The sequence below is a fragment of the Lontra canadensis genome, unplaced genomic scaffold (assembly GCF_010015895.1).
Source record: "Lontra canadensis isolate GAN:19392208 unplaced genomic scaffold, GSC_riverotter_1.0 scaffold9, whole genome shotgun sequence".
Classification (NCBI taxonomy): Eukaryota; Metazoa; Chordata; class Mammalia; order Carnivora; family Mustelidae; genus Lontra; species Lontra canadensis.
In genome coordinates, this window is record NW_022631003.1 from 19116178 (window position 1) to 19130194 (window position 14017).

A 14017-nucleotide genomic window follows, 5' to 3' on the forward strand; every position below is an offset into this window, starting at 1 on the left:
GCAGGAAATTCACTGAGCGAGTAGAGCTTGGGCTTGGGCAAGGAAACAAGGGAGGTTGCCTTGGGATATGCTTCCTTAGCTTCGGGGCCAAGACTTCTGACAAAAGGCGATTCACCTTCGGACATGGACACGTCTTGGCTCCTAGACTTGGCGGGGTGTGTGACAGCAGAGGGGCTGGGCACAGGGTGGGGGTGGGGGGTGGCCCGGGAGGCAGCAGAGGGAGGAGCCGGAGCTTTCCCCAGCCGGCAGGGCCACAGCAGCCGCTGAAGAGCTTTTATTTTAATAGCTCCCCAGCGTCTTCTCTGAGGTTGATTTCACGGTGTCTTTGTGCTTTTTTTCTCTCTTCCTCCTTTGAACAAACAGAACAGAACAAACATGACCTATGAGAAAATGTCCCGAGCCCTGCGCCACTACTACAAACTAAACATTATCAGGAAGGAGCCAGGACAAAGGCTTTTGTTCAGGTAGAACTTCCTTTTTCTCCTTTCCTTCTTTCGGGAGGATACTGTTTTCTTTAAATAAGAGGGAGGAGGGAGACTGTTAAGATCTCTACCTGCCTGTGTGACACTCAGAGCCCTCCGTGCTACAAATTGGATACCAGAGGCTGGGTTGTTAGAATTTTAGGGGGAATTTTTTTTAAACTTATGTCTGCATATTAGAGCAAAGCCAAAACGAAGTAAACACAATCTGACTCACCTTTAAAATAATGCAGTGACCAAATAGTATATCTGGCATTAACATCCAGCGTAGTTAAAAGGAACAAAGTAACATTGTCGAGGTATTAAATCTAGGCTTCCAGGTTCCCAGCCTTCCCAGCTGGGTTCTGAAACAGTGTGTGTCAAAGGGCAGGTCGTGACCCGTTCGTGAATCAAGAAATAGATTTAATGAGTCAGTCACAACTGTTTTTTTTTAATGAAATAGAACCAAATTGGGTAGAATAGAGTTGAAAATATCAGATGGTATCACATGAAATAAGAGTAACTAATAATTCATGAAAATTGGGGGGTATGTATGTATATGTGTATACGTGCTGAGTCATGATGTAAAATGTATTTCTTACGATGTATTATAATCAGAAAAGTCTGAGAGCTGCTGCACTAGACATTCCTCTTTCCAGACTTCCTCACAGCTAATGAGTTCCAACCATTTAACCTACCACATAGACTGTAATTCCAAGTTCTATGTAAGAGAGGAGAAAGAATTAGAAGATGAAGAAGAAGGGATCTAAAGGAGCAGTCAGGAGAGGTAGAGTGGTGGTAATTGACACTGGTGGGGCCATGGGGAGACCCAGGAAAGGCTGAGAGAAGGTGGGATCAACACACATGATGTTAGGTTATGGGTTTAGCAGGTGGGACAAAAAAGAGTTTCAGATGGGACTAGCGAAATGGATTTGGAATTCTCTACGCACAGGTAGAAAGTGACACTCAGTATGAGTAGACAAGCCTGCTGGGATAGATTGGAAAGAGCAAAAAATTTAGACTTCAGCAGTGGGAGCTATGGTAACTTAGGAAGAGGGAAAACAGCTGAGATCTTGAAAAACAACAGAAGAGGCTGTTCAAGAGTTGGGAACAGAATGGAATGAAGTAAAAAAGAACCCTCCTTTCTCTGGCTCTCCTGATGCTTTCCTGTCATCCTTCACCCTAAACTTGGGCCTCGGCTCCTATTCTTCCTGGATGAAATGATCCCATTACACGGTTTCACTTATCCCTTAATAGTTAGACTCTGTAGCCAGCTCTAAAATCCTCGTGAAATTCCAGATCTCAATTTCCAAGAACTTCTCATAGTACATGTGCACGAAATACCACAACACGAAATAGTCAAGACAGACGTTCTTCGCCTACTAGAAACCCCCCTCCCCGCATCCAGAATTCTCCTTACTCATCAGTGGCGTCACCATTATTCTGAGTGACCAGCCTTGACATTGGAGTTATCAGTGACTCTTCCCATATCCAGGTTAGTCATTGCACTGGATTGTCCTTGGCTCTTCCATTCCATTTCCACTGCATTCTATTTAGTCGGGACTAGAAACCACATTTCCCAAGATTTCTTACCAGCAGGTTCCAGGTCGGAGTCTACCAATGACAAGCACTTGCATGAGAATTTGGGAGGTATAAGAATGGCAAAAGCATTATCATTGCTTCCCTGTCTAGACTTTTATGTTTTACGCCTAGATTAATTCATAATCCTTTCTACCTCTGGTCCACTCTTCCTGCCTTCCAAATTCATCACGCACCCTACCAGCTGCCCTACAACACTAGTATGATTCCCTGTGTCAGAGACCTATATCCCTTTCACTTTTGCTTTTTTAAAAATATGTGTCCCCTCTAGATCCATCTCAAGTGTCCTGCCCTTCACGAGGCCTTCTTCAGCTACTCAAACACACAGAGATATCTTCTTCCATCATTTCTTGGATTCCCTTGGCCCTAAACCACACTGCATTTGCAATAATTGTACATGTGAAGTTCTCCCCACAACTAGGTCATAAGATCCTAGAGAGGAGAGGATTGCATTCTATATAATTGTGTTTTATACCTTATGGGGGTTGTCAGTAAATGTATCTTGACAAGCCCAATATGGTCTATCAGAAGCTTATTATGGAAAAGTAGTCAAGAGAAGAAAGGGGTAGTTTGCAAGGCCAAATATAGCCCATGTGTGGATTTGGCCTCAGGAGCTTGTTAGTGACTTCAGATGGTGGGGAGAAGTTTTCATGAGGACATGAAAGGATAGGATGGACCACAGACTTGACAAATCCTACTGCTTGAGAAGTTCAGCAATAAAGAAAAAGAGAAGCAGTAGGGGGAAAGTTCATAGGCTTCCAAGAGTGATTTTCGACAATTAGAAAAGGACAGAATAGTGCTATTAGTGAGAAGAGTTGGTCATTTTTGAGGAAATGAGTGTTGGAAGCCAGACTTGCCACAAAATCAAGGCCTCTTGGTATGAAACCCAGTGTGTAGTCAAGTGTTCAGTTGTTGGTGCTCTTCACAGGATGTGTAGGCATTTTGAAAAGGAAAATTTCAGTAGGGACCTGAGCCATTATATGGCTCTTTGATGAGGAGGCAGGGCTCAGAGAAAGGAGCCAAGAGGGAAGGCCAGATAAGGTTTGGAGGAAGACATGAGCCATGATTTGTGGCCAGGTTAGAGTAAAGGGCTCCTGGTCATAAACAAGTGGGAGCCCAGAGTTTCCTGGGTAGAGATGACAGAGAGCCCAGGTGGGCAGGCTGAAGAGTGTGTCCTTGGCTTTATCTGAGAAGTGCTCATCATAGGCTTTCGAACATGGAGTGACAAGAGGAAAAGTATATTTTCAGGCAGTTTATCTGGTGCAGAGCAGAGTGTCTGGGGAGGGAAAGTGTGCAGGCCCCGAGTGGAGCTGTGGAAGGGGTGCTCCCATTCATGAGGCTACACCATCTACACCCAGGCTGCCTTCCTGAACCAGGGAAAATCATGGTCAAAAGGAGTCGCTGATGTTATTTCCAACAAGAAGATAAAGCTTGAGGTTTGCACCCGGCTGCAGAGGAAGATAGACTAATGGGGATTTTTTGCTAGCGTGTTGGGTGGATCAGTGATAACATTGAAAAGGATTCTTTCTTTTTGCCTTTCTAATTTCCAAGAGCACCACTAACTTGTCCTCTTATGAAAATTTTCCATTCGACATTTAATTGTATCCTTTGAGTTAAATTCAAGTTTTGCATACCATTCCCCGGGCTCACAGTCTGGGATAGAAATGGATCTACAGCTCTCAGAGGTCATTGGAAAATCTTAACTCTCTAAAAATAAGAATCAATGGGCTGTACCAGGGTTCCCTCACATGGCCATGCACAAGGCACTACACAGCCTCAATGGGTGCTGTCTCCTAGACTTGTTTTGTAGTTCTTTGGCCATTTTCAGGCTGTCAGAGAAAGGGGCACCTCTTCCCAGTAAGTTAGCGTTACTGGCGGGGTTCAGTAGGTCTCCAGCTGTCTGAGGTGATGGGGCCTTTGCTTTTAGTTGAGAGTTCAAGGGGAGGACCAATTTGAGGACAGTGTAATCTCTGGACCCCTCCATTTCCTCTTCCAAAGGTTTATGAAAACCCCTGATGAAATCATGAGTGGCCGAACGGACCGTCTGGAGCACCTTGAGTCCCAGGAGCTGGATGAACAAATATACCAAGAAGATGAGTGCTGAGGGAACCAAGCCACGGCCTCAGCGGGGGGCCGGCAGCCGGGGGTCCCCTGCCCATGAGGGCCCTGGAGGCGTGGCAAGCAGGCGGGCTGAGAGCTGAACCGGAAGAGACCCGGGAGTGGGAATGACACTTGTCTCGCATAGCGGGAGGGTCCCCAGAGCACCTTAGACAAACCACCCAGCGAAAGCAGGGCTGGCATTCTGGCCGAGGGCACGAGCCTGGGACTCCTGGTTCTGTTTTCTCCTCATGTGGAACCTCTCCATCTGTAATTCCTCACCCTCACCCGTCCACCTATTGTTAATTTCATGGTGTTTTCGGTTTTTTTGTTTTGTTGTGGTTTTTTTTTTTTTTTGGTTATTTTATTATTTTTTTTTGAAGACCATGCAGTTTGACTTTTCATCGTTCATACAGGGGAAGACATCCAAGGTTGTTTTCCTATGGAAATATATATCTATTATATATATCTATTTTTTGCAAATCTCACAAAGTGCAGCAAGCCCAGCTGGTCAGGAAAGAGAACACTTGCAAAGGGTTTCAGGTTCCTCTTCAGCCTGCCACGTGGATCAGATTTGTGCCTGTTAATTGGGTCTTGGCTGGAAAAAAAAAAAAAAAAAAGAAAAAGATGCTTTTAAAAACGATAAAGTGAAAAGGAGAGCTTTTTCTCCCTCTTGCTCTTTCCTTCCCGGCCTCCCGTCTGTCCTCCCTCCCCGCCTCCTGTTGAGGTTCAGATGCCTTTTAGCAGAATTGAGCCTCTCCTGGAGTCCTGAGCATTACGGATGCCCAGAGGCTATCTGTGGTCTGGGTCCTTTGCAGCCGGCGCGGCGTTGCCAAATCCAACCCACATCCCGGCATCTGGCTACCCACGGGAGGGAGGCCCCGGACCTCACAGGTGCTGCAGTCCTCCAGAAAGAGACATGCCAGCCCAGCCCCCCCACCCCTACTCCCACCCCGACATGGCTGCGAGAACCCCAGGATTTGGTGGTTCCTCGGGACAGAAGATTCAGGACAGAAGGCGGCTGCATCCTTCAGAAGGCCCTAGCATCGGGGAATTAGCTTGCAAGTTCTGCAAGGCAGAAAATAAAAAAGACCCCACATGGCCTGATGATCAGAAACTAGGAGGAAATTGTGCTGCAGGGGGCTTCTGTGCTTCCAGGGCAGGTGACTGAGGCTAGCGAGAGAGAAGGTCTTCTCTGCTCTATCCGGAGGCCATTTGTCGTCAGTTTTATGCCCTCACCTGCTTTGTTTTGTCTTTTTTCCCAATTCCTAGCCTTTTTTTTTTTTTTTTAACTTTTCCTGGTCCCCACAAGATCCAGGGCATTTGAGAGGGGAGGGCCCTGGTGTACACAGCCACTTGCTCCCGGTGTTTGCCAGGCCAGGGCAGACAAGAAACTCCTCAGACTCATTACCTATTTCTTTTCTTCTTCTTTCGTAGCTGTGTTTCAGAATGGACCCATTTGTGGCTCTTTTTCACCTCCAAATCAGGTCCACGGTATCTTGTAAAATGAGGGAAGTGCCACCTCCTAGTACTTTTGATGATATCAGATATTTTTAAAAAGCTGTTTTAGGGTGGTTTTTTTTTTTCCTTGTCTTGCCACCTGAATTGACTCTCCGATTTCCAGGTTCAGAATCCAATATTAGGAAGACAGTCTTTTTTAATCCTAAAGATTAGACCTGCCTTACAAAGCACCCCCCTCCCCACCCCATTCCTCTGTTTCCTCTACTCACTCGGGTGAGCACCTACACTCCCAGCATCACCACTGGCAGCACTAGGGGGAGGCTGCTGGAGTCCTGGGTGTCTCCCCAAGCCACTGCTGACTGCATCAGGCAGGTGGGGGTTGGAGGAACACAGGCAGGAGGAATTCAACCCCGCCCGTACTGACAAGAACCCCAGCCTGGGAAGAAGGAAGGACAGACTGACTGTGGGTCGGAGGCCCCGGAATCAGGGAGCCCTTCAAAGCTTTTCATCTGTGCTCCGTTCCTGCCTCTTATCGAACCGCAGATAGAAACATGGCTGTAGCCAGCCTCCTCTGCTGTCACAGGCTCCCCCCAACTCGACCTTCCAGAAGGTTGGGCTTGCGGTAAAGTCAGGGACCTGCTGTGTGAGGCTAGAGGGTCCACTGATGAAGGAAGGGTTTGCTCTCATCTGCTTGAACGGTGGTGAGATTCAGCTGGCCCCAGCATGCTACAGATACCTTTCACGAGCGGTCACTCCAGTCTCTAAGATGACTGATGTTGGCTCACACCTGGAGATCTTAAGCCAAGTACCTGGTGTGTTGTGAAGGCTGTTGAGTGTAAGCGCTGGAGAGAGAGGGTGCATTTTGACTGAGGCCCTTTGTGTGGCGATGTAACCAGAGACAGGACATGGTGGGGCTCTTCCCTAAGGTTAGAACATCTCATTCTGATAGAAGGACCTGGGCTTTTACTGTTTGAAGAATATTACAGTTGAATTAGGGAGGGAAATTCCCATTGGCCCCGAGGATTTCTGTATTTAAAGCAATACCCTGTAAGAATACGTAGGACAGGATGACCCCTTCAGTCGCTTGAAAGGATAGAAGGTGCTAATTCCAATATGATCTTTATTTCCCACCCAGATATTCCCAATAAGAGTTTTCTGTTGACTCCCTTAAATTAGGCAAACTTCCTTCTCATTGCTTCGAGCTAACACGCGGGCAGTGCTGACACCAGAGACACGGCGCTTACACGCTGCTGACCCCAGGGATGCCTTAGGACATGTTGACCCCGCTTCAGACTTGGCAAAGCACCTGATAGACCCTGGAAGGGATTCAGAGGAATCAGGCATAGCCCCAGCCCCCCGAGAGCGTCCACTCAACCTGTAGACTCTATCCAAGCTGAAATTCCTTACTTCAGCACCAAGTGCTGGGGCCAATGGCACGTTCACCTGGGACCATGTGAAAAGTATGTCTGTGACCTAGTTGGCCTTTCCCTGCTGCTGTCCCGGGACTGCTTGGCTTAGATCAGAAATCTAGAAAGGGCTCTGCAGAAGAGCACCGCAGAGCAGGGAGAGCTTGTTTCACCTATATCTGGGGGGTCGATCTCACTTGTATCTCCAGCTAGAAATTCTCTAGCACCTTCTCTTGCCTGCATCTTGGGTTCGCCATGTTGCCTCCTCTCCATCAGAGGAGGGCAGTGGCTATTGGCTGGACTGGCCATGTGGCAGAACAGTCTTTCTGTCCCAAGGCAACTTGGTCTCTTGCCTGCACAGGGTCACCAGTGTCCTGAGTCCTTTCTTTCTTCCTTTCTCTTTCTTTCTTTTTTTCTTTCTTTCTTTCAGGGGGACATCCCCACCGAAAAAAGGGGATAACAGACTGATGGATTTTCTCCTCTCAACAGTGTGTTTGGAACCCTCTTACCCAGGGTCTTTTTACGCTGGTGTCTTGCCCAAATAAGAATGTAGCTTTAGCTAAAACTTCGATGGCTATGACAGGATCCACCTAAATGACTAAGTAACTACTGTTTCCACCTTTTACTGTCTAGGCTTCAAGTCAGTACATTTTTGAAACATTCACTCCCTTCTCCAGAAGGGAGACCTGAGTGTCCAGGAGGCAGGATGGTGCCCTGGGAGCAGACAGCATGCCAGGGACAGAATGAGGAGTGGAATCCAGCCTGGCCAGACCCCCATTGGACCCATTCCTACCCAGGAAGTTGAAGATAAAAGATTTGGTGAAATCCCCAAAGAACAAAGGGCAGGTTTTTTTGCCCTGACGTTCGGTGCTAGTAAGTTTTCATCCCCTCAGCCTGCTCCTCTTCTCTGCAGAAGTCTGGAAGGAAGGCAGCGATCTAAGGAAGCCGTGGTGGGGGAGGAGGGTGACAATAATTCCTGCCTGTCTAAAAACCACAGAAGACTAACCTGATCCTCTTTTGGCCCCATCTGCATCAACACTAAACAACTACAAACTCCCCGAATCTTTCACACATGCCAAGTGAACATTCTCGACGATTTCTCTTTGTGACTGCAACCACCTGCAAACCAGAACGAATCTAGAATTTCTTCTTTTTTTCTTTTTGTTTAATTTCTAATCTCTTGTTGTTTATGAGGTGTGGGGTTTATAAGGGACTGAATCAAATGAATGTAACAAAAAAGAAAAAAAAAAAACAAAAACAAATGCCTTTTCTCAGGGCCAGTGAGTTGCAAATAATTTTTAAAGAAAAGCCTATAATTGCATCATCTCAATAAATTTTTTATAAAAAAAAAAGGACTAAGTCTCTGTTTTTAATAATGTGAAATGGAGTCATACAGGCAAGGTACGCCAATGAGGTAAATCCTGTCTCCACTCAATTACGGTATAAAGTGCAGTCCTAGTTTTTCACTGGCAGGCAGCCTCTGTCACAGAGCCATCTGCAAGGCAGTCTTGAGACAAACGGCACCAGAAGGGTCAGAAAGTTCAAGTCTGAGCATCTGCCCCAGGTGGGGAAATATGCCGGAAGGAACCCCGACCAGAGATGCCTGGGTCCTGTGCTGGGCCAAAGATTTATCAGCTCACTGAGGACTGCGGTGATTCCAAGTTCCTCTCACAATCGAACGGTTCCTTAATCCTACCGAAATCATGGATGTGAGTCTGCAGGTGAGGTAGGGCCCAGGACTCCGCTAAGGACCACAGTGACCTGCAAGGTCATCACCCAGCTCAGAGCCCACCCCCATGCTCCGCATGTCTCCTCGATACTGGCCAGTGGGGCCCCCTGCCAACCAGTAGGTGCTTATGATTTCAATATCAAACATCCTGTGATCCTCCAGAACTGTCTGTCCTCAGAGGTGGGTAGAAACGAAAAGAATGGAAAATGAAGCAAATGAAATTGCTGGTTAGCAACTCAGATGTAAGTTTGGGAAGTAGACGTTTGAAAGCCATCAGATCATATCTGTATTTAAGTTGTCCTGGATACTATGTCTTCCGTGACCATGGGTTGGTGATGCTTGGCCCTATGTTCCATATGAAGGGAGCACAGTGTCAAAGAGTAAGTGTCCGTATATTTCTTGAGGTGCTAGTAATGCATCTGAGGCTACTGTTTTGATAACTCAGCATCACCTGGGAATTGCTAGAAATGCAGATTATCAGTTCCTATCCCATAAACTAAATCAAAAACTTTGGTGAGGGAGGGGGATTTAGCAATTTTTAAACAAGCGCTCCAGGTGATTCGGCTTCTTGCTAAAGTTTAGGAACCAAGGCTAGCATCAGTTTGTTCATCTGGGTATAAAGAAGACTATGTGGTCTTATAAATTGTAAGTAAACAGTAATTGACAAATTTGTGTTAACAGTACTCACACACGGCAATGCTGTGTTTTTCCTAAGACTGAATATACCGTGGAATGAGTGGATGAAGAACCACCCATCAGAGTCGTCTTCTTGCTTCCTCCAAAGGAAGGAAGTCAGCAGTCTGTTTGCTGTAAAGATGAGCTGGGTGGTGGTGGTTGTTTTAAGATGAGCTGTTTTAAAAGAGTAGCTTTAGGGGCTGACCTGGTCTTTGCAAATTAGAGCACAACTCCTTGTTCACTTGTGTCCATTTCTCTGCCTAACCAACCTAACCTAAAAAGGAAAGTAAAAGGGTCATTGTCATCTATTCACTGTGACAATCTGTCCCTGGAGTTATTAAGCAGAGCTCCGATGACCACTGAGCCAGAGCATTGGCAAGGGAATCCAGAACCACTGGACTTGACCTTCTCCAACCTGAGAAGTGCTTGTGAGTCACCAGGATCTTGGTAAAAAGCGGATTCTGCCCGTAATATCTACATCTTGGGAATTATGGGCAAAAGATCTGCTCTCTTCTACTCTACTCTCAGAGTGAGGCTTGAAATTTGTCATTTCTAACAAGCCCTGCCCAATCGCACCAGTGACACTGACACCTGCTAGTCGTCAGACCACACTGTGAGTAGCAAGATATCCATTCTAACCCATCAAGCCCTGAGATTCTGACTCTAATGTAAAATTGAACTAGCCTCTCTCTTTGGTGTGTATTCCTTTGTGAAGTCCTCCCTAGAAAATTGGTCCCTGGGGCCAATCTGCTCTGCAAGAAGTTTGCTTGTTCTCTGGGGCAGCAACAAGAGTGAACACCATGATCAAAAACCTCTTCATGGGGCGCCTGGGTGGTTCAGTCATTAAGCATCTGCCTTCCGCTCAGGTCATGATCCCAGGGTCTTGGGATCGAGTCCTGTGTTGGGCTCCCTGCTGTGCAGGGAGCCCACTTCTCCTGCCTGCTGCTCCCTCTGCTTGTGCTCTCTCTCTCTCTTTCTCTCTCTATCTGACAAATAAATAAAATCTTTTTTAAAAAATCTATGCTTGAAAAAAATATGATCCCCCCCCAAAACACAACCCATAATAGAAAAAAAAAAGATGTTTTGGACAAAGTGAAGTTCATCAAAATTAAAACTCGCTCTTCAAAAGATACCATTAAGAAAATGAAAAGACAAGCTGCAGACCGGGAGAAAAGGCAACTCTTTTATGTACAAAATCAGACATCACAGGCACTGAACATCGTCTCCTGTCTGTACTTGACCCACGACTGTCTTGGAAGATGGTCATTCATTAGCGGGCAGGGTCCGTCACTCACACATAAAAGATAAGAGATGTGGTACATGCCTGCTGTCATGAAACCACCTTCAAAGTGTGTTTTAAAATTATTTCTTCTGTGTGTTGTGTTGGCAAAACACTTCTCACCGTTTGGCGCTTCCTATTCCCGCTTCCCTTTCCTTTTTCAAATTTGTGAAGCAGGCAGCCTTTTGGGAGATATATTAGAGGGTTTTTATTTTATTTATTTTTAAGATTTTATTTATTTGACAGAGAGATAGCACAAGTAGGCAGAGCAGCAGCCAGAGGGAGAGGGAGAAGCAGGCTCCCCGCTGAGCAGGGAGCCCCATGTGGGACTTGATCCCGGGACCCTGGGATCATGACCTGAGCTGAAGGCAGCCGCTTAATTGACTGAGCCAACCAGGCGCCCCAAGAGGGTTTTTAAACTACATAGTAAAATAAATCACTCATTCCTAGTGAAGAACCTTACATGCTAGATCCTCTGGTCTCAGAGCTCCAGCCAATTGTAGCTACAGGCAAAGCAAACTTTTCAGGCAGGGGCCTCGGGCCTGGGAGAGCAGCCTATGGGAGGAATGTGTGACCTGCTGCTTGAGGAGCAAAACTGGCCCCAGACATGGGGCAGTACTGGCAAGGACGGTGGTTTTGTCCGCCCAAGGAGTCTGTCTGCTTCAGGGTCTAGCTCGTTTTGCCAGTCTCCTTAAGAGTCTAAGACAGAGAGACCTGAGTTCGCTGGTGCCAAGTTCCTGGTTTATTCCATTCTGTTGTTAGGTCCCTGGCAGACCAGTGCCCAACCCACCTGGTGTGAGAGCAACAGAGCAGAGTGGTTAAGCAAAGGCCGAGTCAGGATGCCTGGTCCCACCCTACTTCCTCTCACTTAGCTGTGTGACCACAGGCAACTTACCCTCTCTGTGTCTCTGTTTCCTCAGGTGTAGCCCTGGGATCAGGCTGATAATAGTCCCTACCTCAGAAGGATGGTGGTGAGGAGTAGATGAGGGATTACAGAGAAAAGGCTTAGAAACATGCCTGGCACAAAGTTACCTGCTACTAATTTTATACTTTACTCGGGAACCACGGAGCCACCAACCACTGCTTCACCCAGAACAGCTCTCTATCAGTTCCACACATCACAATTCTCTAAAAAGCTACCTTCTGAAAAGTTTCTGCTGTTCCTGTTTTATTCTGTTCTAGTTTGGACACCAGAGAATGAGGGCAACCCCATCACTTCACAGAGGAGGGGTCAGAGGCCAGGTCAGGTAAGGGATCATCTGAGCCCTCCCACACCCCACAGCCGTCTGAGCCAGCACCCCACTACACACACACACACACACACACACACACACACACACACCCCTCAGTGTCCGCAGTGGGCCAAGTCCTCAGCCCTGCGGAGCACCTGAGCACTCAGTGATATTTACTTGTGGCAATGGACTCAACCCAAGGGAAATATTGCCTTGACTCAGGTTTACTGAGAATATTTTGATCTGGTTTTGTTCAGTTCAATAGCTTTAGGAAATGTGTAGGATTCGTTCCATTTAAACTTGGTCTGCGAGTTTCCTTGATTTTGTTTTTCTCCCACTTGCTAAGGAAGTCCTGGCTCAGCTCATAGGTGCACAAAACAATGTTATTTGGGTTCAGTTTGGGGACTGGGAAATTAGAGCATTATGTTTGAAGAGACATCTGAACATGAGGCGGGCCACATGATAAAGCCCCAGAAGTCTGGCTGTTCGGGAAACCAGGAGGTCGGGCTATGAGATGCTGCTAGAAACCTGGCTCACTGCTAGACTCCTGCTTTTCTGTTAGAAAAGGGAAGAATGTGCCTGACCAATTAGAGAGTCTTCCATTTCCAGTCAGAAAAGAATCTTCACACGGAACAACAGGAGAAACAGCAAGCCCGCTACTGGGGTCTAGTCCCACTGAATTAATCACTATCTCAAGCAACTCACTAAAGGAGTGTGGCTCAGTTTCTTAAAGAATTCTTTCCCTCAGGGTGTCTGGGTGGCTTAATCAGTTGGGCATCCGACTCTTGGTTTCAACTCAGGTCATGATCTTGGGGTTCTGGGATCAGGCCCCACTCTCCTCAGTGGAAAGGCTGCTTCTCCCGCTCCCTCTGCTCTTCCCCTCACTCTCGTGCATGCTCCCTCTCTCTCTCTCTCTCTCTCTCTCTCAAATAAATAAATAACATCTTAAAAAAAAAAAAAAAGAATTCTTTTCCTCAACGCAACATTGAAGTGATTCAGTGAAGAAAATGTGTAACAGTCCTAGCACATAAGTGTTAGTTCCCTTTCCTTTTTTATGCCTGACAAACCCTCCCCCCAACTCATACACACTGCACAATTCTGTAATTCTGTTTCTATGGCATTCCTAGTGGGAAAATCACCCAGTGACATCTGCTGAGAGGTGCTGACCTTTTGTTTCTAATCAAATGAATTGCCACTTGACCTCCTCAAGACACACATGACCCTGAGTCAAGACCTTGACCAAAATAGGGTAGATTACCTTGCAAAACCATCTGGGAAGTCAGCACATCCTTCCTCTGTCAACCTCCCAGAGGAGCCTCCCCAAAGATTAGAACGAAATCTGTAAGCTTTTCCTCTCCCCCAGCTTCTGCCTCCTAGTAAAAGCCTCCACATGCCATTTGCATCAGCTTGGCACTGGTTAGTTAAATCAGTAGATGAATGCAAAGTCTCCAAGGAATTCGAAATCTGCTTTGGGCTATTCAGTTTGGAGCTGTTTCCTTTCCTTTCCCTTACAGGCTCCCAATACTGATTCCCACCTGAGGGAAACCTAGACATGGAACACTCCAGAGATAACTTTATCCCCAAACCAAAGATTTTCTATTGCAAGAGAAATTTTGGTTGTGGTTTAACCTACTTAGGTGAAATCAGGGTTTTAGACACTCAAATAAAGTTCCCTTGCTAGTAGATGCTTCATTCTCTCCCCGTGCTCCCAGCATTCACCACCGTGGCCATCTTCACATACTACCTCAGTGCCAGTGATGGCAGGGCACCTGACCACATGTAAGAGAGAGCCACCCTTGAGGACCACTGAGTTCATTCCCATGAAAGGTGTGGACTCAGACTCAAATTTGACATGACCAGGCCATTTGGCTAAGACATGGGCCATGAAGAAGATCCACTCCTGTTCTACACTTACCTGCAAAGGCTCCTTCCATTTCAAACAGGTAATGTGGCATAATCAGCCATCAAGGAGGAATTACGCCAAAGTCAAATAATTATACAGTGTCGTGATGTGCTGTGCCTTTAGCCTCCCTCACTTTATAATTTTGGATGCCAACCTTTGGATGGGCTCAGACTTGCCA

The 14017-nt window shown here is 46.7% G+C and overlaps 1 protein-coding gene and 1 long non-coding RNA gene across 4 annotated transcripts in view; both read left to right on the top strand.

Annotated features, from left to right (window-relative positions):
• The window catches only part of ETV6 (ETS variant transcription factor 6), a 229150-nt gene extending 224666 nt beyond the window's left edge, over positions 1-4484 (top strand). For all 3 annotated transcript variants that reach the window (XM_032855005.1, XM_032855004.1, XM_032855006.1), the window contains 2 exons: positions 364-464; positions 4056-4484. In XM_032855005.1, the coding sequence (XP_032710896.1) occupies positions 364-464; positions 4056-4161 (207 nt within the window). In that variant the 3' untranslated portion in view covers positions 4162-4484. The remainder of the gene's footprint in view (positions 1-363; positions 465-4055) is intronic.
• An 800-nt stretch (positions 4485-5284) lies between these two features.
• Positions 5285-8283, top strand: LOC116866218. The gene is made up of 2 exons (XR_004382358.1): positions 5285-7075; positions 7935-8283. It is a non-coding gene; the product is annotated as an uncharacterized LOC116866218 (long non-coding RNA).
• The last annotated feature ends 5734 nt before the right edge of the window (positions 8284-14017 follow it).